Raw genomic sequence first — 26,030 nt, forward strand, 5'->3', positions numbered from 1 at the left:
GGTATAGCCGTTGCTGTCTCTACTGTTAAACGGGTATAGCCGTTGCTGTCTCTACTGTTAAACGGGTATAGCCGTTGCTGTCGCTGCTGTTTAACGGGTATAGCCGGTGCTGTCGCTGCTGTTTAACGGGTATAGCCGGTGCTGTCTCTACTGTTAAACGGGTATAGCCGTTGCTGTCTCTGCTGTTAAACGGGTATAGCCGTTGCTGTCGCTGCTGTTTAACGGGTATAGCCGTTGCTGTCTCTACTGTTAAACGGGTATAGCCGTTGCTGTCTCTGCTGTTAAACGGGTATAGCCGTTGCTGTCTCTACTGTTAAACGGGTATAGCCGTTGCTGTCTCTACTGTTAAACGGGTATAGCCGTTGCTGTCTCTACTGTTAAACGGGTATAGCCGTTGCTGTCGCTGCTGTTTGACGGGTATAGCCGGTGCTGTCGCTGCTGTTTAACGGGTATAGCCGGTGCTGTCTCTACTGTTAAACGGGTATAGCCGTTGCTGTCTCTACTGTTAAACGGGTATAGCCGTTGCTGTCGCTGCTGTTTAACGGGTATAGCCGGTGCTGTCTCTGCTGTTAAACGGGTATAGCCGTTGCTGTCTCTGCTGTTAAACGGGTATAGCCGTTGCTGTCGCTGCTGTTTAACGGGTATAGCCGGTGCTGTCTCTACTGTTAAACGGGTATAGCCGTTGCTGTCTCTACTGTTAAACGGGTATAGCCGTTGCTGTCGCTGCTGTTTAACGGGTATAGCCGTTGCTGTCTCTACTGTTAAACGGGTATAGCCGTTGCTGTCTCTGCTGTTAAACGGGTATAGCCGTTGCTGTCGCTGCTGTTAAACGGGGTTAGCCGTTGCTGTCTCTGCTGCTGTTTAACGGTTATAGCCGTTGCTGTCTCTGCTGTTAAACGGGGTTAGCCGTTGCTGTCTCTACTGTTAAACGGGTATAGCCGTTGCTGTCTCTACTGTTAAACGGGCATAGCCGTTGCTGTCTCTGCTGTTAAACGGGGTTAGCCGTTGCTGTCTCTGCTGCTGTTTAAACGGGTATAGCCGTTGCTGTCTCTGCTGTTAAACGGGGTTAGCCGTTGCTGTCTCTGCTGTTTAACGGGTATAGCCGTTGCTGTCTCTGCTGTTTAACGGGTATAGCCGTTGCTGTCTCTGCTGCTGTTTAACGGGTATAACCGTTGCTGTCGCTGCTGTTTAACGGGTACAGCCGTTGCTGTCTCTGCTGTTTAACGGGTATAGCCGTTGCTGTCTCTGCTGCTGTTTAACGGGTATAGCCGTTGCTGTCGCTGCTGTTTAACGGGTACAGCCGTTGCTGTCTCTGCTGTTTAACGGGTATAGCCGTTGCTGTCTCTGCTGCTGTTTAACGGCTATAGCCGTTGCTGTCGCTGCTGTCTAACGGGTTTAGCCGTTGCTGTCGCTGCTGTTTAACGGGTATAGCCGTTGCTGTCGTTGCTGTTTAACGGGTATAGGCGTTGCTGCCACTGCTGTTTAACGGGGTTAAGTTGTTGCTGTCGCTGCTGTTTAACGGGTTAAGCCGTTGCTCTTGCTTCTGTTTAAGGGTTATAGCCGTTGCTGTCTCTGCTGTTTAACGGGTATAGCCGTTGCTGCCACTGCTGTTTAACGGGGTTAAGTTGTTGCTGTCGCTGCTTTTTAACGGGTTTAGCCGTTGCTCTTGCTTCTGTTTAACGGTTATAGCCGTTGCTGTCGCTGCTGTTAAACGGGTTTAGGCCGTTGCACTTGCTTCTGTTTAACGGGTACAGCCGTTGCTGTCGCTGCTGTTTAACGGGTATAGCCGTTGCTGCCACTGCTGTTTCACGGGGTTAAGTTGTTGCGTGCTGCTGTTTAAACGGGTTTAGCCGTTGCTCTTCCTTCTGTTTAACGGTTATAGCCGTTGCTGTCGCTGCTGTTAAACGGGTTTAGCCGTTGCACTTGCTTCTGTTTAACGGGTATAGCCGTTGCTATCTCTGCTGTTTAACGGGTATAGGCCGTTGCTGTCGCTGCTGTTTAAACGGGTATAGCCGTTGCTGTCTCTGCTGTTTAACGGGTATAGCCGTTGCTGTCTCTGCTGTTTAACGGGTATAGCCGTTGCTGTCGTTGCTGTTTAACGGGTATTGCCGTTGCTGTATCTGCTGCTGTTTAACGGGTATAGCCGTTGCTGCCACTGCTGTTTAACGGGGTTAAGTCGTTGCGGTCGCTGCTGTTTAACGGGTTTAGCCGTTGCTCTTGCTTCTGTTTAAACGGGTTTAGCCGTTGCTGTCGCTGCTGTTAAACGGGTTTAGCCGTTGCTTTTGCTTCTGTTTAACGGGTATAGCCGTTGCTGTCGCTGCTGTTTAACGGGCTCATCCGTTGCTGTCGCTGCTGTTTAACAGGTTAAGTCGTTGCTCCCCATGTTGTTTAACAGGCATTGCAGTTTCTGTAACAGGCTTAACCGTTGCTCCCTCTGTTGTTAAGCGGGCTTAGTCATTGCTCCCTCTGTTTTGTAACGGGCTTAGCCGTTGCTCTCTCTGTTGTTTAATGGGCTTAGCCGTTGCAGACTCTGCTGCTTTTTTAACTGGCTAAGCCGTTGCTGTCTCTGTTACTGTTTAAACGGGTTAAGCCGTTGCCGTCTCTGCTGTTTAACGGGTATAGCCGTTGCTGTCGCTGCTGTTTAACGGGTATAGCCGTTGCTGTCTCTGCTGTTTAACGGGTATAGCCGTTGCTGTCGCTGCTGTTTAACGGGTATAGCCGTTGCTGCCGCTGCTGTTTAACGGGGTTAAGTCGTTGCTGTCGCTGCTGTTTAACGGGTTCAGCCATTGCTCTTGCTTCTGTTTAACGGGTATAGCCGTTGCTGTCGCTGCTGTTTAACGGGTATAGCCGTTGCTGTCTCCGTTACTGTTTAACGGGTTAAGCCGTTGCTATCACTGCTGTGTTTAACGGATTGAGCCGTTGCAGTCTCTGCTGTTAAACGGGCTTAGTCATTGCGTCCTTTGTTGTGAAACGGGCTTAGCCGTTGCCGTCTCTGCTGTTTAACGGGCCTAGTCGTTGTTGTCGCTGCTGCTGTTTAACGGATTTAGCCGTTGCTGTCGCTGCTGGCTGTTTCATGGATTTAGCCATTGCTCTCGCTGCTGATGTTTAATGGATTTAGCCATTGCTGTCGGTGCTGCTGTTTAATGGATTTAGCCGTTGCTCTCGCTGTTGATGTTTAATGGATTTAGCCATTGCTGTCGGTGCTGCTGTTTAATGGATTTAGCCATTGCTGTCGGTGCTGCTGTTTAATGGATTTAGCCGTTGCTGTCGCTGCTGCTGTTTAATGGATTTAGCCGTTGCTCTCGCTGCTGCTGTTTAACGGATTTAGCCGTTGCTGTCGCTGCTGCTGTTTCATGGATTTAGCCGTTGCTCTCGCTGTTGATGTTTAATGGATTTAGCCATTGCTGTCGGTGCTGCTGTTTAATGGATTTAGCCATTGCTGTCGGTGCTGCTGTTTTGCGGATTTAGCCATTGCTGTCGCTGCTGCTGTTTAATTGATTTAGCCATTGCTGTCGGTGCTGCTGTTTAATGGATTTAGCCATTGCTGTCGCTGCTGCTGTTTTACGGATTTAGCCATTGCTGTCGCTGCTGATGTTTAATGGATTTAGCCATTGCTGTCGGTGCTGCTGTTTAATGGATTTAGCCATTGCTGTTGCTGCTGCTGTTTTACGGATTTAGCCATTGCTGTCGCTGCTGCTGTTTAATTGATTTAGCCATTGCTGTCGCTGCTGCTGTTTTACGGATTTATCCGTTGCTGTCGCTGCTGCTGTTAAATGGATTTAGCCATTGCTGTCGCTGCTGCTGTTTTACGGATTTAGCCATTGCTGTCGCTGCTGCTGTTTTACGGATTTAGCCATTGGTGTCGCTGCTGCTGTTTAACGGGCTAAGCCGTTTCTGTCGCTGCTGCTGTTAAACGGGTTAAGCAGTTGCTGTCGCTGCTGCTGTTTAACGGGTTAAGCAGTTGCTGTCGCTGCTGCTGTTTAACGGGTTAAGCAGTTGCTGTCGCTGCTGCTGTTTAACGGGCTTGGCCGTTGCTGTATCTGCTGCTGTTTAACGGGTTAAGCAGTTGCTGTCGCTGCTGCTGTTTAATGGATTTAGCCATTGCTGTTGCTGCTGCTGTTTAACGGGCTAAGCCGTTTCTGTCGCTGCTGCTGTTAAACGGGTTAAGCAGTTGCTGTCGCTGCTGCTGTTTAACGGGTTAAGCAGTTGCTGTCGCTGCTGCTGTTTAACGGGTTAAGCAGTTGCTGTCGCTGCTGCTGTTTAACGGGCTTGGCCGTTGCTGTATCTGTTGCTGTTTAATAGGCTAAGTCCTTGCTGTATCTGCTGCTGTTTAACGGGCTTAGCCGTCGCAGTCACTGCTGTTCAACAGGTCTTCGCCGATTTGCCGAGTTATAATTCCCTTTCGCTCCTTATTTGTTCATTATTGTGTTTGTGCTCGAATTAATGCACTATTCACTGCCATTCTTACGTAAGAACGGTTGAAGCATAGATGTGTTTCATACTCTTGATTTTGTAAGAATCATATGATAAATAACTTTTATTAAAAAAATAGATAAAAATAACACATACCGTATATTTTAACAGCTCAATGACATTTTCTCTGATTATAGGTCATTGTCTTTTTGCTTGTCTATATGAATATTAATCGTTCAAGGTTGGTGAAGTCAGACGAATGATTAATTTTCATAAAAACTCTAAATAAAGGATAACGTATATACAGGTTGAAATTATTTCGTTACTGAACCTTGCCTTTTTATTCTCTTGCCGTTTCTTTCTCTCATCCCAGCTAAGTACATCCAAATATTTGGCCATCCAAGAAATTCTCATCATGTCCAACTTTTTGGACCATGCGGAATCTACAATCGCGCTTCAGATTACAATGAAAAAGTATAAGGGCACATATTCAGACGGGCGTAGCTTAGATATTTACTAAAATATATTTCCAGCTCCTGGAAATGTTATAGGAAAATATCTCTTCTTTCATTTGGTGTTTTAGATTTCGGTCCTATAAGGTTTTATTATGTCTTAATCACATGAAATACACACGAATTTTCGGATGGGTCTTTTTTAATCATTAAGTATATCTAATATTAACATATTTCTTGATATTCGATCGCTCCAGTTCCTAGGTATATCAAGAATATATTATGCATTTCCAAATTAAATGCATTGCCCCGTTTCCAAACTATCTACTAATACAGTGTGCATCTGTAAACTACAATCATTAGAAAGTTTTGAACGAAATAATTGTATGTACGCTTAAATATGTTATTAGTAAATGTTTTAAAACTTCAGAAGTGTTTATTTAGCTCAGCTTTAAAAAAAAAATAATCATCAATTAAAAACATTGACAAAAACTGCCATGTGCTTAAAAGAAGTATGTTCTCTGTTTCACGCGCAAAACGCATTTATGAATTGTAATTGTTTTATAAAAACGTTGAATCGGTAATATTCAATTTGTATTATTCCTTTGATTAGCGTTTTGAAACACATTTCACACTACCTTAAGCTGTAATCAAGGAAAAATGTGACGCTCATTTTGCTTTACATTCGGAACACCTCGGCCATTTTTTTCATCAAAAACAACATCGGATGTATGCCATAACATCATTAGACGTAGTTCGTAAATTTAAAATAATAATATAACCAATTGAAGTGTTTTAACGTGTATTTTGTACCACATTTTCACTTTCAAATTCCTCAACCTTAAATTGATGTTTTACTTTTAATTGTAATAGTTTATACAAGATTAAACTCGTATAACTGTTGGTTCGTAAATCTTTCTTATTAACTCAACGAACGAAGAAGCCTGCAAATATAGTAAACACTATAGGGCATTACTGCATTATTGAACGAAAAATAATATAACAAATAATGGGAATAAAACAATACAACTGCTAGTACAGTTATAACATACAGGCGGCAGTATAAGAAAACATTCTTGCAAGATGATTTAATTCCGTTAGAATATGAGAAACTTTGCCTGAAAGGTTAGCACGAGTTAAAAAAGCGCCCCCTGTATTGCTATAAAAGGCTCAATCATATACATGTATAAAAAAATATGCACCAAAATGTTATGTATTTAATTTTTTTTATATATTTAAAGGTATCGGCGTTACCTTTGACAGTGTTGGAAGGATAGAAATTGGTCTATAATTATTTGGATCATTGCGATCAGCCGATTTATATATAGGCAAAACCTTAGCCTCTGTTAATGAGTCTGTGAATATTCCTAGCCGTATGCTATTATTTATAATGGACGTTAGTGGTATAACAATACAATCACCACATTGTTTTAGGATATTAGGCCCTATTCCATCTAATCATGTAGCTTTCGCCGTATTGAGCTTATCAATATACATTCTTCAAATATACATAAAAATATACATTCTTCAAGTCGTTCCTTCACAGAAACCATCATATTTCGAAGCATGTCACTCTCGTCTGCTTTTATATCGTTAATTTTCGCACCATCTCTGAATATTTCTCCTTTTATATTCATGTCAATGTCTTACGTGTAAATGCGTGCTAAAGATTTTACCCGCTCCTTCGTTTCTGTTTCTGTCATGACGTGTAGCATTCTAATAAAATATTTTTTGTGAATCAAACATTCGAAGGATGTGAATTTGGGTTTTTCGGCAAAGAAGAATTTAAATTTATTTCTCATTGATTTTATCAACTGAAACACGTTCAGAATAAGGTGAAATTAGTTCACCAGGTTGAATGAATTGTTAAAACTCTCTTTATTAACTCTCTATGGGCAACAAATATTTATGAAACTTGAGCATGCAAAATATTTCATTTTTTATTTTGATGTAAAAGCTTAACACGGTCATTAATTTGAAACAAAATAGGTCACATTAAGTAAATGCCAGCCCTGCTGAAGTTTTTGTTTTCAACCAAATATTTTGTAATTTAATCAGAACGACCGTACTTTAAATATGGGTAAAATATTATAAGTTTCGGGGTCACCCAGAAACCCCGTAATGTATATATATATATATATATATATATATATATATATATATATATATATATATATATATATATATATATATATATATATATATATATATATATATATATATATATATATCACGTCGACAACCTGTTTACATGTTTCATTTATTCATCGGTATCGGAAAATAGACGCCATTTTGGTACGATATAAATTTAGTGACCGAATATGGAAAAATATGGGGTCACCGCGTGACTAGTCCTGGACCAATGGCGTTGCGTCATAATTGTTGGAGGTGTGATATAGACAATTACTCAGTTAATAGTAAAACTATTCACGAAAAACGATACCTTTCAACATTTTCAACCTGATGTTCTTCAAACGTGGTGAAATTTAACTCGGTTACAGTATCAAATCATTGTTGTTGTGGTTGTGGTTTTTTCATATTATATTCTTTGTGGCCATACCGTTTCAAAAACTAAGTCACGGGGCTTATCAGTAAAAAATCCTTGTATAATGTAGGCCGCCATAACTCACAGCTTTCGCACATACATCCGAGGATAAAAACCCACTAACAAAATAATAAGGGATTGTGATATTTATATATAGCAGAAAATGTACAAATGAATAATTATATGAGAATTATGTAATGATATTTATCACAGCAAAGTGGCAATTTTCGAAAAAAGGGAGACAATTCAGTGAAATCCAACACGTCACTCACATAATTATGCGAGTCATAAAACCCACACAGTGATCTCTCCTGACAATATTTATACAGATACATACTTTCAAGAAATACAGTAAATAGAACTACATGTACCTGATTGCCTCTTCATTTACAAACACAAACGTTTGACATGCTATTATTTTTCGTATTAAGCAAACTGAGAAGAAAATCACTTCATTAGTAGGCTTATTTTGTTGCTATGACCACCTTGAAACATTGTTTCACCATATTTTCTGCCTGCCGTGTTGATTACGATTATTACAAATATTATATTGCACATAGTGTATGTACATGAATACAAGAATGAAGGCCGTATTAGCTCCGTTGACCAGACGTTATTCTGTAAATGAAATGTTCAACGTCTGTTTGAATCGAAGGACGGCGTGAGTGAAGGTAATATCGGGGTCGCTGAGCGGAAATTGTTTGATGTGGGCATATTTAAGGAGCTAACGGGACGAGTGTTTGGCTGAGAAATGTCTGTCACAAATTCCACCACACGATCGACTTTATTGTGATTATGTGCTTTCGAGACACGGGTAAAACGGTTAGTCATTGCGGGGCGTGACGTAAAACTCTTCCCCACGTGCGAACTAGCCTCGTCTTCGTTGATTGAGTCATGTGACCCTACAATATCAGCGTCTCTAGATTTATGGGCGATTGCTATTCTTCTCTGAACGCCTGAGTGTTTTCTAAACTGAATTAGTTGTTGACTAGTTCCGGTCTGCCTCGGTGACGGGGAGGGCACATACTCTCTAACATACATGCTTCCTTTCCCAACGTGACCAGTGGGTGACGTCACGTGTTCTCTAGTGACGTGATTGTCCATTTTGGACTTATATAATCTGCCTCGTGACAGGTTTTCAGTCTTGCCTTTTTCATTCGACATCACTTGATCACTTTTGTCTTTTACGAGTTTGTTTATAGCTAGTGTCGGTCGCTGAATCTTTCCCGGAAACGTTGATGCTCGCGGCCGGAAGATATCCTCCTTTTCAGCCGACGTCTCTGTAGCCGAACGTTTTTCAGTTCTTGTTTTATGAGTTTGCTCCATTTCTGGTTTATTTTCAGGCGATTCTCCTATCTCGGTAGTGTTTGGCGCAGTGTTCCGCCGATTTGAGACTGCGTACTTCTTCGCTACCCGCGGTAAATTGGTAGAGGCCCTGTGCACGTCTCCTCCATCTTTGTTTTGAGGCTTCGTTGTCAAGGTTGCACGAGGAATTTGCATCACGGGAGTGGTAACCTTCGTTTGTAGAATATCGGAAAATGTGTCGTCTGTATCTTCTGTAAGCAGTCAACACATTTATATTTGAGACATGTACGAATATACATTTTACAATTTAAGTGTATGTTTGAGGCAGCTTTTTGTTCAAACCCGAATGAATTACCAAAATACAAATACCCCCGTATTTTAAAGAAAATTGCGCTAAAAGCTTAAATAACAAAAATCTAATATTGTTTTAAAATATTCAGTTTTATTGCAATAGAATAGGTCTTCCGTTCAGAGAAAATATTCATTGAGTGTGGGGATTAGAAATGAAAGCTAATAAAATGAGCCGGAAATTAAACCATAGGTCCAGCATGATTACGGAAATATTTAAAAATTGACTATTGTTATATCAGTGAATAATGGCATGTGTTCTTGAATTCATCACATATTAAAAGCAGATATAATTGCTATATTTTCTCACTAAACCAAAGTCATAATGAAGTCTACATGCAAGAAAATGGGTTTACATGCAAATAATATGGAAATCAGCGCGAATAAGCGAAATATTTTACCTATTAAACATTTAATGTCATTTTGTTTGTTGCCTTATGGTATGAACCTATCAGAGCTCTGCCCAACATGGGGAGGGTCATGTAGGTTGTGTTTTTTCCAAAGGATTGTCTATACCCGGAACCCCTCTGGTTTTCTCGGAATAGATTTTCTCTCCTCAAAATTAAGCGGTAAAATTTAAACTCTCTTTTTTCCAAAAAAAATAGTTCTTGAAACGAAAAGTAACGTAGGGTACCAGTCTTAGTTGGTCAAAAAAGCAACACTCGTCTTGACAACTGTACCAACTTGGCCATCCCCGGCAAGCTTCGAGATGTTGGATAATGGCCGAGGTGTTGTCGTCTGTCGCCATTGTCCAATTGGAACACCTCGGCCAGTATCAAACAGGAATTGACTATCTCGAAGCTTGCCGGAGATGGCCAAGTTGTTACGATTGATCATTGTCGTCTATTACTCCCACGAAATACCCCGAGATTGCCGGAGATGGCCGAGTTGTTACGATTGGTCATTGTCGTCTATTTCTCCCACGAAATACCCCGAGCTTGCCGGAGATGGCCGAGTTGTTACGATTGGTCATTGTCGTCTATTTCTCCCACGAAATACCCCGAGATTGCCGGAGATGGCCGAGTTGTTACGATTGGTCATTGTCGTCTATTTCTCCCACGAAATACCCCGAGATTGCCGGAGATGGCCGAGTTGTTACGATTGGTCATTGTCGTCTATTTCTCCCACGAAATACCCCGAGATTGCCGGAGATGGCCGAGTTGTTACGATTGGTCATTGTCGTCTATTACTCCCACGAAATACCCCGAGATTGCCGGAGATGGCCGAGTTGTTACGATTGGTCATTGTCGTCTATTTCTCCCACGAAATACCCCGAGCTTGCCGGAGATGGCCGAGTTGTTACGATTGGTCATTGTCGTCTATTTCTCCCACGAAATACCCCGAGATTGCCGGAGATGGCCGAGTTGTTACGATTGGTCATTGTCGTCTATTACTCCCACGAAATACCCCGAGATTGCCGGAGATGGCCGAGTTGATACGATTGATCATTGTACCCCGAGCTTGCCGGAGATTGCCGAATTTTAATGATTGGGTCAGAGAGCACGCAAGTCAGACGTTGAGATTAGTCGACTAGGTAAGCGGTAAACGTGTTGTACTAAGTTTGGGTAAGCGGGTTTTGGATCTTAGATGCGGGCATCATACATGGGAGGAGATGGGGGTGGGGGAGGAGGGTGTTAGGAAAATAGTTACTTCTTCGAGCAAGGATTCGGCGCCGTTTGAAGGTGCTTAAATATCCTGTAGTGAAATTATGAAAATGTTAACAATAAATGGCCCGATATATTTGGACGAATAATGCAATAAAGTGTCGACAACTTACTTGGAAAATTGTGATAAAGTGTTGGAAAATGTGTACTTGCATTGTTTATTTGAAAAGAATGTTAAAAGTGTTTCGACCACCGGTACTTAACAATGGGCCGACTGTTCAGAACGTTGTCAAGTTAACAACGTTGTTTACGTCATCGTTGTTAACTAACAAATTTCAAATCTTTACTGTTCTGGTATTTTAATGGGTATACTTATGATCTGCAGTATTTCGCTTTATTTAAATACTATATGAGTACATCATCAACTATTTCCTGTTTAAAAGTTTACAACGAAGTCGTTAATGACGTTGTTAACTTAAACAAAGTTCTAAACAATCGACCCAATGTTACATTGAAGTTGTTATACGTTCACAACTACAATTAACAATCAGGAATATTAATTATAAGAGGATAGTTCTCAAAATGTATAAAGTAAAGCGAATGGCCAGAACATGAACACAACGCAAATAAAACCAGGTATATCGACTCAAAAATGTGGAATCAATTTCTGTGAGAACGCTTCTTCTATACTAAGTGCGATCTAAAAAGTTGGTAAATCATCGTTCTTATGTGCGGAACGACCATCGAAAAAACACCCAACCTGATTTATCATCGTCTGTGCCACGACTGCTGTCGCCCAAGCTTTCAGCGTCCTGGTCACCCTGACTTCCAGCCCTGTCTCTACTTCGCGCATGCGTTGTAACGGCGGGCCGGACGGTGGTGGTGGCATGGCGCTGAGCGATTGGGCTCGGGTGTGGCGTCCCCGGATGTGGTGTTACTGGGTGTGGTGTCTGCTGAGGCTTGGTGCTGGTCCCCGGACGTGACAATCTCTGTGGTTAATACAGAACGTTTGTTATGAATCTAATTTTTAATCATATAAGATTATCCAATACGCATCTTGTACTCAATCTATTTAAATAAGCAAATGAAAATCACCAAACCACCGAAATTAAAGCCTTAAACAAAGAAAAAAAGAAATGTCCCTTTATTATTATTATTTTAATTGTTATTGGTTGGACTATGGTTTGATGTCAAATCTGGTTTATGTTAGATTCGTGTTCATTTTACCGCTTCAATAATGTTATTGGGCCTATTCATCGCTCTGTTGTCAGCCGCTATCTTCCCTGAGGCACGCAGATTCCCATAATGCTTTTGCAACTTCCGATGTATGAGGCAGTACATGGCGGTGGCGCTACTGGGGACATTTCCGGTCACGTAGCGGACGACTTCACCGATACGGAAGCCCTGGTTCTCGGCCATGTGGCGCAGGATGCTGTTATCAATGGTGTCTGCCTTCACTTTGTTGGGACAGGGGGCCCTGACCAGCGGACAACCAGGACCTACAAGCCAATTTGAAAGATTGAATATACTTATTCGTTCTAAATAAAACAAAAACATGCTAATCATATTTAACCGGATATTAAACATAATTTTAGCGGCAATGAAACTGTTTTAATAATCAAGCATAAATAAATCGGTAAAAACTAAACTAAGGGCATAAGTCAATCAGTATTTAAGGCAGAGTTATCATCGGGGACTTGTTAGTCATATACTCATTTTCAATGTAATCATGTGACCATGTGTGCGATGCTTAGGTTATTAGCTCCCTAGCCTCATTATAGAGTTTGACTGGATCGCGGAGAATGACGGGGTTTAACCTTCCTCGCTCTTGCCTTTATTGGTTAACTAACTCTACTTTAGCAGAAAGCGCTTTGAGAATCAGTTCGAGGCTTAGGTTAGCAGGACTCTTGTGTTGTCCTACCGAATTGCGCTCACCCATGTAAATGTTGTTGATGTTAATGAATTATTGACCAAGGTTAATGTTTGCACATAAACTCCTCCACCGCCGACGACAAGGTTAAAAAATAATACTTGTTTTCCTCGACTTTTTTAAAAAACCCAATAAACCAACAGTCGAGATAAAAGTCCTATCAAGTTTCTTATTATTATTGAGAATTGCACGTTTAAAAAGTAGAATTTCCTATTTTCAGCATCTTCCTATTTTACGACAACGAAACTCTTATTTATTATTCATTAAAATCTAGACATTGGACGTAAACAACTTCATTCCTATTCCGACATTTACAGAGTGAAGACAGTTAAACAAAACTTTAAAGAATATCTGCAAAGTGTTGATTAAGACTAGCTATACTTAGTTATTCATTTCCAAGTGTAAAACTCGTCTGTGTAAACAATCGGGCAATATAAAACATAAGGTGTGATTCATTATGTATGATGTTGACGTCACTTGAACGCCCTCCAAGGTCGACGTCTATTTGCGTTTATTGGGTCGATGGATGTTATGCTTGTGCATTTGTTGCCAATGTATTTTGTTAATGCTGTCTCTAATCTAGAACATTACCCAGTTTTGACGTTTCCACTCATGTACACTCATCAAGTCAATTGGCAAAAACGCTAAATTTGGATCTCTGGTGACCCCCATATTATATTAGTCACATTCAATGCTGTTAACGTATAAGTAAACTGAATGACTAAACTAAAATGCATTAAAGCTGAATTTATTGCAGTTTTAATTAAGTTCTTCAGTTCAACTGACGTCGGGCGTGAAATTACATAATTTCCCATCTCTCAAGGCCAGAAATGATTGTCTAGTATTATGTTTATATAGTTCAACTTCGTTGGCTCGAACTCACAGGAACCGGCAATTACCCCGAGCCTCGGAAAATTCGACCCAAGCAGGAATGCTAATCGGTCCTTTACATCCAGTTCGAGCCAACGAGGACATCGAGCCAAGCGAGTTTGAGTCAACTGTCTTTAATCATAAAACAAAACGGTTTTAAAAGCAGACAATTAATACACACAAACCATTTAACGCATGTTCTGTGCCAGGTACTTGCAACGATCTGCGTTTGTTTTATTTATGTTACTATGTTAAAAAATAACACACTTGGCGGAAGTGAAAGATGAGTTGAGTTGAGTTGAGTGATGGGGATTTTCGAATATGGTGTGTTTTGTGTTGATTTGCAGTTGAAGTTGCCGGAAACCAACCTTCGGCTATCCATGGGTGCTTAAGCATCTCCTCGACAGTGATACGACGCTCAGGGTCCGGGTTTAATAGACGCTTGATCAGGTCCCGACAATCTGGATGTTCGTAATATAAAACTGGTTTAGATATGACAATGACCATACTTGCACAACATGACACAAAACAACTTAATAAACCAGTACATTTGGGCGCGACATAAAATTATGTCTCTATAAACTGTACACAAATCGTTTAAATTATTATTTCATAATATGAAAAAGTGTTTGATGAGATTCTTCTGACAACGGCTAACTCCAGGCAGGCGATTTATTTACAGGCACGATCAGACCGATGAACAGCTTGGCTGGCAATTTAAGCTCACAAAACACTGATGTTTTCTTTTTCAAGATTAATTTAAGCAAAGGGCCATTTAGCAACCTACCAATGGAAACGGCGCCCGGAAGTAAAGTCAATTTTGCAACATACCCCTGAAGGCGGCTCCCGGTAGTAAAGTCAATGTATCAACCTACCCCTGGAGACGGCGTCTGGAAGCGGGTTCATCTGGCCGGTAAGCATCTTGGTGTGGAGTGCCTTGATGTTGAACGGCTCCACGGTAAATGGCAGGTTTCCCGTCAGCATCGCGTACATGTTCACGCCGCTAAAAAAAGTGAACATTCTATTTATATTCCGTAGTCTTTTCACTCTATAGAGAAAATGACTTTCAAACGCCATACATCGATAACTTCCCTTCGCTAGTCAACGGAGATCACTGTCAATTGGCATAAACCCCTTGGCGTTATGACGTCATTGTTTAATATAAAATTCAAACGCTCATTATATCACCGCTTCACAAAGTGAAGTGGGGACTATAAAGGAATCACGCGCCTTGTCACGTCCGCTCTTCCGTCCGTCCGTTCCAACGTCCGTCCAGTTTTTGTCTAATCCATATCATTCTCATTCATTGTAGAGTTTTAAAATTATTTAGCAGAAGTGACTATCATAGCATGAGGATGTGCTTCGCACAGGACTCTTGACTCAACCTTTAAGGTCAAGGTCACAGCAACCCTCTGAATTAGTATGTTTTGCTACATAATTGACACGTTTACCTTCAGTAAAATACGTTTCACTTGATTTCTTTATTTGTTCAGTCCAGACGGTACTTCAGAAACTTGGGCGTGCGGGTGTATTAATAACATTCTGTGATAGGTCAAGAATCGTACAAATGCGACGTCATTCGGCGTTGATTGAACTCCACGAAAAATAGAAATGAATCCCTCGTATACCTCTATGGCATTTCAACAACCGGGTACATGAATAATTTACATGAATAATTAAGTCGCATTAAGTGACAGTATCTAATCATTAGAAATCTAATTAGACCAATAAACGCTCTGATCCTGTATTTATAAGCAACAGTATAGATCTAAGACACATGGACATACATTGTAGCAACAACAAAAACACACTACGAATTCCCAGAATGCAATAGTATCAAGTTAAGTGTGATTTTTCGGCTTATCTTTTTGTGTTATTATCCAGTGTGTAGAAATGTTGTTTTTTTTATTTTCTCCTGACGTTGTATATGGTCAGCGGCGAATTAAACCATGCATGCACTACTAAAACGTTTGTATGGAAATTTAACGTAACCCGTCTATCATAACGTCGCATGGTAACCTGATGTATTCTCCGTAAAGTATAATCTGGTTTGATGCTAAACGTATATAATGGACGGGAAATCTTAAACTAGATTATGCGTATATTGGTCATGCATGTAAAGGCTGAGATATCTTTAAATAGGTCATGCATATAATGGCTGAGATATCTTAAAATAGGTTCTGCATATACTGGCTGTGATATCTTAAAATGGGTCATGCATATACTGGCTGAGATATCTTTAAAAGGTGATGCATATAATGGCTGAGATATCTTAGAATAGGTTATGCATATAATGGCTGAGATATCTTAAAATGGGTCATGCATAAATAGGTCATGCATATACAGGCTGAGATATCTTTAAATAGGTCATGCATATAATGGCTGAGATATCTTAGAATAGGTTATGCATATACTGGCTGAGATATCTTAAAATGGGTCATGCATAAATAGGTCATGCATATACAGGCTGAGATATCTTTAAATAGGTCATGCATATAATGGCTGAGATATCTTTAAATAGGTCATGCATATAATGGCTGAGATATCTTAAAATAGGTTATGCATATACTGGCTGTGATATCTTTAAATAGGTGATGCATAAATTAGATGGGCTACGATAACATAATTATCTAAATGGAAGGGTATTCGGGCGTTTTAACGCTTAAATTGTTTCATTGTTTCTTTAAATGATGGTCTTCATCCCCATGTAATCGATAGTGATGGCTGATAAAACTAATTGTTTGATCCGAATGCGACGTACTTGAAAATGACAGGGTGCACCGGGCAGTCTTCCTCCGAACAATGTTTTGATTTGTGAAATACAAAGGGTTTAGTTTGACACAAAACTATAAACAACTGACCTAACACTGGATAAAAAAACTGAAAAGGGTAAGGACACGGATGTTCCCTCTAAACATAGCAGTAATGGCTGGATTGCCTGCCAACACGTTTCGAAAGCCTCGCTCAACTTCATGTCTAGTCCTTCATTATTTTAAATTCACATTGATCTTGCTTTAGTTGTATTACAGTGGTTGCGATGTTCTCCATAAATCATTCATGATCAGAACATTTATTTATGCATAGGTGGTACCAGAAAGAGAATGAAACAGAAACGTAGTTCTATGGTCAACAGGGGCGGGTCCAGGATTTGACGTTAGAGAGGGCGGAACCATTGACCAGCCCCCGTTCCTCAGAACCGTTATTTATTTGGTTTAAAGTGTTGGCAGGAGTGTTTTGGTGGTACTCACCCGTGATCATTTGAACAAATTCTAACAAATTCTGTATTGAAAGAAAAAAGTTAACTCGGGAGATTTTAGGTGGAGAGCACACCGTTCACCCCCCCCCCCCCGAAAAAAACAACAACAAAAACAACAGACACTGGATCAACGTACGCAACCTGTCAGAGTAACCAACATTATAATTTAAAACGACATGTGGTGTTGTGCGTTTTTCTTTTCTTTCAGAACGGTCCTCCGTCGGATTTAAGTTACGGATCCTTTTTGGCCGGCCTAGATTCGAAGAGGAATTTAATTAGCACTCACATGCTCCAGACATCCACCTGAGGCCCATACTTCTTCCGGCCGAGCAGTTCCGGGGCGGCATACGCGGGGCTGCCACATTGCGTCACGCAAAAGTCCTGCACGCGCGGACCATCCTTCGTCTGTACGAGCTTCACACAGTTGCTCAGACCGAAGTCTAAAAAATAGACGGCGTTTATAGCTGTTTACTTAAGGCCAGTTTTAGTTCTTGCAAGGAATTCTTGACAATGGTATTGTTGTTTTTTAAGTAAGTTTCTTGTTATTTTTAATTAAAAACTTATTTGTATTCGAGTACATTTTCATGACAACCAATTCTTTGATGTATCGAGCACATCACCTCCAAGCTGGACACCTTTACCACTAAAAATGGTATATTACGGAAATTTATCTAGGTCATATATAAATTACTAATAGTGATACAAAACCAAGAAATCGACACTTGTATTCTGGTATAATGCCCACTTTCGAAATTAACAGAAGCAACGAGCGATAATTCGTAAAATTGCAGGCAGTATGACATGTAATGCATGTGCATCTGAAGATCTTAGTATTGACACATTTCTTTATGCTCGATTGTGACGAAACCTGACAGGGTATAGAATTATATTCGAAAGTTTTGAACGGCGTTTGTTTGTGGCTCATGTTACAGGTGTTGTACGACGTCGTCGACGACACAAAGACTATGACAATTCATCGTTTATATTTATCGAAAAAAACAACAACAACAGACGAGCTAAGCAAACGTACCTATGAGTTTCATGTCCCTGAATTCGTCCAGAAGTAGATTTTCTATCTTCAAATCTCTGAAAGTATAATTACAATCAATCTTGAACAATCGTACTACGTTGACCTGGCTCATCTTCAAACAACTGCAGGTAAACTCGCGTCCTCTAAGGGCTTTATGTCATCATTGCGTAAGTTTGAACTAAGTATTGTAGTCGAGATTGCAATTTGATTGCAAGTGGACTTATCTTTTTGATCATTGCTTGACAAAGCGAGCTTTTCGAGTTAATTCACGGATATGCAAGTTCCATATGTAAAGTACACAAACGCTTGTAAATGACTTTTCACGGGTACAGCATGAAACCATAGGTGACAGTATCAGTCAGAGAATGTGATTTTATTTTATTCAAAAATACCATCTCCCCTTATACTGCCACCTATGCACGAACCTGTCGATTTCGAGTACCTATGGAGAATTCCGAGTCTGTGTAAGTAGTCCACGGCGGATACAATCTGGCGTATGTATTTCTTCACTTCCGACTCAGGCAGCTTCCTCCGCTGCGAAATGTAGTCCATTAAATCCCCACCCCTAGAAGAAACATGCCTTTTAATGTATACATGTACTTATAAATTTATGCAAACATGATAACACCTTCTTGTGCCTTCATGGGGAACACCACTGGCACCTTTCTGCCTTCATAGAATTAAATGCTTAAGAATGTTAAATGTATATTTTGTTTTGATTCTAACTTATAAATAGTATGATTATAAACACATACACCTTATAAATATTTCGAGGTTGGAACTTAATATGAATTCAATTAAACTCAATTCCTAACATTTTCTGCCCAGTTCATAATGTTCAAGTTCTTTACAACCCGCCACAATGTGCCCCCCCCCCCCCCCAGTATCTTGTTCTGCAGTACAACGCCATTTTTAAAACTTGCCTAAAACCCTAATGTATACACAGATCATCGTGTTCGTCCGTTTTTCTCTTTTTCTAGTTCTGACATAAGATTCAAAGCTTCTTTAATGACACCAATGGCGACGCCGACAACGTCACCATGGCCTTGACATATTTGCCATTGAAGCAGGCTCGCGTGAAAAAGTGGAAGTTTAATACGTCACGGACACGGAAACGGCCACCAGCATAGTTATTTAACGAGGTAGCAGAGGGTCATCTCAGTTATAACATCTCCATGATATCAAGAAACAATCAAAATAAAAGAGGTTATAACGGAGATGACGTCACTGTTAGTAGTGAGTACCTGCATAGTTCCGTAACCAGGTAATAGCTGTTCTGCGTCTCCATAATCTCGAGGAGCTGGACGATGTGGGCGTGGCGGACCATTTGCAGGATCTTCCCCTCACGTCGAAGGTTCTTCCGTACGTACGAGTCTTCTCTGCTCTTCTTCTTATCTATTATCTTCACCGCCACCTGTTAATCATGGTGATGATAATGTTTTCTATTCATAAAGATTGAAATCGATGTTACATAGAATTTTTTATCAAGGCTTCTAACAATAACTAATGATAAAGCCAGCAATAAAATCGCCGAAACTATTGTACGCTTATGACATCGCAGTTTCAGGTTGACGTTTGAGGAATGCATTTTCTATAGCATGCCCCCCCCCCCCCCTCCCCTTTCTCTCGGAAACCGAAAACATAACCAGTTTTAAACAAGTTCTTGTTTCCGGATTTTGCCCCCCCCCCCTCCACGAGGAAACAAATGTGTAAAGTCAGGCGCGTAGCTAGGGCCAATATGGGTTTACGTAGATCGATGCATGTACAGTCAGCTACGCGCCTGATAGTGATGTTCAATGATAGTGCACATGTGATTTTTTTTCTGCAAACTAGACTTATTATTTGTAATTGCAAATACTATATGTCAATATATAGGGCTATAAGAAAGTAATGTTTGAGATATTCAATGATGCACACACAGCATAAAATGATCTGAAGTAAGAGAACAATTGCACTACAAAGCACTTACATATCCTACTTACCGTGCTTAACAAATCGAATCAAATCAGTTCATGTAGCGATCAGATCAAATGAACAACTAATTTCAATACATTCGATTTGTGAACCGCAAATAGACGCATATAGAAAGGGAAATTGAATTGCTTCAAATGAACGAAATTACAAATTTAGACGACAAACCGCCTATTTCAGATAATCGAAGCTTTAATTTGTACACATGAGTTCATTCTAACTGATAAATGACTTTATAAATAGTTGATTAGCCTTGATGAAGAAAACGAAGAAATATTAGAAGGCTTTTAGCCCAAATAAATTAACCAAATTGCACCAAATACTCGCGATGCAGGCTTTTAGTTCAGAAAGTTAAAGTATAAAGGAAATAATTAGAAAATAATCATTAATTTCCCAAGACAGTTTCAATGTAAAGGTTTGTTTTTTATCAATTTTAGAAAAATAGTTTCATAAAGACCGTATGGAATGAATACTTTTTCATAAAATATATTCCATATAAGATAAAGTTTAAAAATTATTTACGCTATGTCCATAATGTCCTTTAACGGTCTTTTTCATAATTGTGATACATATATTCACATACCTTTATTGCAATTTCTTACATATGTGTGCGTATTTGTGTAGAATGTATGTGTATATATGTTTGTATGAATATGTATTATTGTACCTTGATCACTATGTTATTATGTTCGTCATTGTAAAAGCGCTATATACTCATGGGCATTTTGCCTCGATATATATATATACTAAACATAAGACTTCACCATAGAAACGAAAATGATCTTGTTTGCATTGATGTTAAAGCTGCACTCCCACAGATTAAACGTTTTGGCAACTTTTTATTTTTTTCGTCTTGGAACGAGCAAATTTTTGCGATAATCCATGTAAACCAGTTATATAACACTGTTGATAAAAATAGATCGCAGATTTTTATATTTAAGTTTAAAAATTGATGTTTTGTGCATTTTTCTTAAGCCATTAGTAACGGTTTAAGCCATAAAACATTAATTTTAGAACCGAAATATGAAAATCTACGGTCTGATTTTTTTTGTAAGCAATCATATATCATTGGTTTGAAATTTGCTCTTTCCAAGACAAAAAAATAAAAAAAGGTTGTAAAAATGGTATTTCGGCGAGAGTGCAGCTTTAAGGTATTCAACCAACAAAAGGCCATGTTTATGTGTGGTGAACCTTTAATATGTTGGTATTAGTTTGGTGGATAGGTGAACATATCCCTGCCATGGTCGCAATCACGCTGCTCCGAACAAAATATTGAAATATGTAGCTTTATCACTTAGTTTGTACTTAAAGACCCAGAAGTTTTAAAACTATTTGATAAATGCAGAAATAATTTATTTTGAATAGATGAAAAAAACCAACTTTTACAAGATGAGTTGAATACAAATTTTGAATCTAGATTCAGTAATAGTTGATGTATTATTTTTTCATTTGAAACTATGGCGATTAGGCTACATAGAAGTCATGATAGATCATTTTTATTCTGTTGAAACTATGGTGACTGTGCTACCTGATGTCATAAAAGACAGAATTATTTCCAGTCGATACCACCATGGTGAATAAGATACACGGAAGTCATGATAGAAAAATGAGCTTTGTATTTATGTATTGCCTTGCCATAATTATTAAATATATGCCTTTATAACTTCATATTTGGAATTAAAAGAACATTCAAATACTTCATCTATTTGCCGAACAATTAGATCCTCGTCATTTCAAGGGCATTATCCGCGATTTACAATGTTATAAACTTAAGTTTTTGAGAGTTAGGACCAAAAAAATAAATGTGAGATTCTCGTCCATTCTTTAAAAGAAATGATAGGCCGGGCAGAGTAAAATATATTTATAGAGTATGAGAAACGTTACGTTAAAGCTACACTGTCTGCTTTAGATAGTTTATTTGTAATTCATGCACAAAGAAACATATTGCGATTTTTATTAACGTTTTCCTGATAGCGAAACTTTTGGACAAGAAATATGACTTTGTTCTAAGTAAGTTCAATAAACAGGTTAAACATAACCATAAACATTTGAGTGTTGACAATTTTCTTTGCAATGTGGAAAAAATATGATATAATTATGAAATGTATTTAAAGTGTTACATCCCTCGGGATCGAATCCTTATTAACTTATTATTTATTTATTTTGTTATTTATTTTTATTTCATGCTGTAAAAGTATTTACAAAATGTTCTAAACTGTTTGATATTTGATGACATCAAAACCGCAGCTCACGGGCCTTTAAACGTCGGTTCCAATTTCCAAGATTGTTGACTACAATCTAAAATAATGGGGTTTGGGGTGGAGTCGGACAGGGGCGGACAGGATGAGAATCTGAATATGTGTTTCTCTGTCCTTAAAAAGGCAAAGGAGAATTTGATGTTTGTCTCAGAGCTGGGCTTTGTCCTTTAAATGTCAACAATACTCTTGTAAAATGAAAGCAAAGTATTTACACTAGTGTTGAATAAATAGCTTTTGAGTAGCTTGATCCGAAAACTATAAAGAAATAAGCATCACTTCATGTTCATGTAAATTTGATTTTGCTTTATGTAAAAATCTATATTTATTAGAATATTGCCCTTATAAGTCAGTTATTAAAATGAGGAATGTATTTTTGGTATTTTTCTGCTTGATGTACAAATATTGATGAAGGAAACCCGGAAGACGGCGACAATAGTCGCAGAAGTACAGCTATATTAAAAGCGTATAGAAGTTATAGTTGGTACATGGGTTGTCATTGGCGTACATACAATCTTATAAGAAAACATGTAGTACGTATTGTTCTCTAAAATAAGAAACATAAATTTGATCTTATTTTCTTATTATATAACGTTCGTGATAAAGCAGCAAGAGTCACACATACGGTAGAGTGATATAGACTATCACATACAGTAGAGAGGTATAGACAATGATCGATGTTAGCACATACGCTAGAGAGGTATAGACAATGATCGATGTTAGCACATACGCTAGAGAGGTATAGACAATGATCGATGTTAGCACATACGGTAGAGAGGTATAGACAATGATCGATGTTAGCACATACGGTAGAGAGGTATAGACAATGATCGATGTTAGCACATACGGTAGAGAGGTATAGACAATGATCGATGTTAGCACATACGGTAGAGAGGTATACACAATGATCGATGTCAGCACATACGGTAGAGAGGTATACACAATGATCGATGTTAGCACATACGGTAGAGAGGTATACACAATGATCGATGTTAGCACATACGGTAGAGAGGTATAGACAGTGATCGATGTTAGCACATACGGTAGAGAGGTATAGACAGTGATCGATGTCAGCACATACGGTAGAGAGGTATAGACAGTGATCGATGTCAGCACATACGGTAGAGAGGTATAGACAGTGATCGATGTTAGCACATACGGTAGAGAGGTATAGACAGTGATCGATGTCAGCACATACGGTAGAGAGGTATAGACAGTGATCGATGTTAGCACATACGGTAGAGAGGTATAGACAGTGATCGATGTCAGCACATACGGTAGAGAGGTATAGACAGTGATCGATGTTAGCACATACGGTAGAGAGGTATAGACAGTGATCGATGTTAGCACATACGGTAGAGAGGTATAGACAGTGATCGATGTTAGCACATACGCTAGAGAGGTATAGACAATGATCGATGTTAGCACATACGGTAGAGAGGTATAGACAGTGATCGATGTTAGCACATACGGTAGAGAGGTATAGACAGTGATCGATGTTAGCACATACGGTAGAGAGGTATAGACAGTGATCGATGTTAGCACATACGGTAGAGAGGTATAGACAATGATCGATGTTAGCACATACGGTAGAGAGGTATAGACAATGATCGATGTTAGCACATGTGGTAGAGAGCTACAGACAATGATCGATGTTATCACATACGGTAGAGAGCTATAGAGAGTGATTTATGTATCACATACGGTAAAGATGTATAGACAATGCTCGATGTTAGCACTATTTTAATATTTACATGTATGAATATCAATATCAATGTATAACTGATTTGAACTTCTGATGAAGACTTATCTCAATTACATGCGTTTTAATAAAATTAAACACGCAAAAACAGAACGTCTTTACATATTTAACGTTTGAGAGTCCCGTTAATGCAAAGAAAGGATTAACCTCCACATGACATGTGACTTACCCGTTCCCCCGTGGGTATATGCAGAGCCTCCTTGACCTTCGCAAACGAGCCCTCGCCCAGGGTATTGCCCAGGAGATAATTTCCCACCTTCTTTGAGTGTTGGAAGTTTCGTAGGATTTCCTTTGGGACATCAGTCACTTTTGGTGGTAGAAATGGCGTGTCATTGGAAATCATTGAGGTCACGGTCATTTTGCCCGAGGGTCGCACAGACGGCCGGCTCTACCCGTGGGTGTTTCTTTGTGCACGCGGCTGTAAATTTTCAAAGTATAATATACAATGCAATCGATAAGTGTACAACTTATCTTGAATACATTTATGCATTTACGATTTAAAAACTAGTTTTTGAAGTATAATTGCGAATCAAGCGTCAAAAAGGTAAGTACAAAGATTCCTATCAGTCGGTTTATATAGCGAAACTCTTGTTTGCAAAACGCTATTCAAACAATTAATGATGAAGTAAGAACACGATACGGCAAAAGTGAATGACATCTATCATGGGTTTGTCAAAATGCGTTTTAATACCACAATGCAAACAACGATGTTCAGTTCAATTATTTATCGGAAAATGAACTTTCGAAAGGCAATAACAATTCCATACATTGTGAAGAATGCAATAACAAATTATTCTATATACAGTATGCAAGCAACGAACTAAATTATTTATTCAATTGAGCTTAAACAATACCACTGATTCTGTAACACAATTCATAAATGATGCATAAACAATATGCGTGTAGTTGTTATTGTTGTTGTTGTTGTTGTTACTTGGGAAACCAAACGTGATATCTTAAAAGTGTAATTAAACATATCCCTTGCAATTATATGGTTTGCGTTCTTAAGCTGTATAACGTGACTTCACTATGGCACGTTGTTTCAACACGTGCTTTACTTAAATATGAACAACGTATTTAAGAACACGCCAGACTAATTAGCATTATGAGGGCGCGAAAAGTCTAGTAATATAGGTGTCCGCCTCTAACCCAAGAGGTTGTGGGTAAGATCGCCACCAGGGTGAGAGTGGTCTAGTGGTATAGGTCCCGCCTCTCACCGAAGGAGATGTGGCCTCAGTCCCCACCAGGGTGAGAGTGGTCTAGTGGTATAGGTCACCGTCTCTCACCCAAGAGGATATGGGTTCGGACGTCACCAGGAGGAGAGTGGTCTAGTGGTATAGGTCACCGTCTCTCACCCAAGAGGATGTGGGTTCGGACGTCACCCGGATGAGAGTGGTCTAGTGGTATAGGTCACCGTCTCTCACCCAAGAGGATATGGGTTCGGACGTCACCAGGAGGAAAGGGGTCGTTCGGTATCGGTGACGCCTCTCACCCAAGAGGTTGTGGGTTTGATCCTCACCAGGGTGAGAGTGTTCTTGTGGTATAGGTGTCCGCCTCTCACCCAAGAGGATGTGGGTTCGATCGCCGCCAGGAGGAGAGTGGTCGATCGGTATCGGTGCCGCCTCTCACCCAAGATGTTGTGGGTTTGATCGCCACCAAGATGAGAGTGGTCTAGTAGTATAGGTGTCCGCCTTTCACCCAAGAGGATGTGGGTTCGCACGTCACTAGGAGGAGAGTGGTCTAGTGGTATAGGTACCCGCCTCACACCCTAGAGGATGTGGGTTCGATCGCCATCAGGAGGAGTGTGGTCGTTCGATATCGGTGCCGCCTCTCACTCAAGAGGTTGTGGGTTTGATCCTCACCAGGGTGACAGTGATCTAGTGGTATATGTGTCCGCCTCTCACCCAAGAGGATGTGGGTTTGATCGCCGCCAGGAGGAGAGTGGTCTAGTGGTATAGGTGTCTGCCTCTCACCCAAGAGGATGAGGGTTTGATCGCCGCCAGGATGAGAGTGGTCTAGTGGTATAGGTGTCTGCTTCTCACCCAAGAGGTTGTGGGTTTGATCGCCACCAAGATGAGAGTGGTCTAGTGGTATAGGTGTCTGCCTCTCACCCAAGAGGTTGTGGGTTTGATCGCCACCAAGATGAGAGTGGTCTAGTAGTATAATTGTCCGCCTTTCACCCAAGAGGTTGTGGGCTCGATCGCCAACAGTTGAGAGTGGACTAGTGGTCTAGGTGTCCGTCTCCCACCAAAGAGGTTGTGGGCTCGATCGCCACTAAGGTGAGAGTGG

General features: G+C 40.1%; 1 protein-coding gene across 1 annotated transcript; it reads right to left on the reverse strand.

Moving 5' to 3' along the window:
• Window positions 1-7,556: 7,556 nt before the first annotated feature.
• Window positions 7,557-24,099, reverse strand: LOC128237621 (MAP/microtubule affinity-regulating kinase 4-like). The gene is made up of 10 exons (XM_052953209.1): window positions 23,911-24,099; window positions 18,998-19,167; window positions 18,196-18,318; window positions 17,754-17,809; window positions 17,010-17,163; window positions 14,343-14,470; window positions 13,836-13,928; window positions 11,895-12,166; window positions 11,428-11,656; window positions 7,557-8,966 (listed from the first exon to the last, which is right to left on the reverse strand). The coding sequence occupies exons 1-10, from the start codon at window positions 24,097-24,099 to the stop codon at window positions 8,044-8,046; spliced, it is 2,337 nt and encodes a 778-aa protein (XP_052809169.1). The 3' UTR covers window positions 7,557-8,043.
• Between the last annotated feature and the right edge of the window lie 1,931 nt (window positions 24,100-26,030).

Source organism: Mya arenaria, chromosome 6 (assembly GCF_026914265.1).
Source record: "Mya arenaria isolate MELC-2E11 chromosome 6, ASM2691426v1".
Taxonomy (NCBI): domain Eukaryota; kingdom Metazoa; phylum Mollusca; class Bivalvia; order Myida; family Myidae; genus Mya; species Mya arenaria.

Coding starts and splice junctions, on each gene's coding strand:
- LOC128237621 (XM_052953209.1), bottom strand. CDS start 24,099: ATGACCGTGACCTCAATGATTTCCAATGACACGCCATTTCTACCACCA. Junction 18,319..18,997: donor CTGGTTACGGAACTATGCAG/GTACTCACTACT, acceptor TGTTTCTTCTAG/GGGTGGGGATTTAATGGACT. Junction 17,810..18,195: donor AGACTCGGAATTCTCCATAG/GTACTCGAAATC, acceptor TTATACTTTCAG/AGATTTGAAGATAGAAAATC.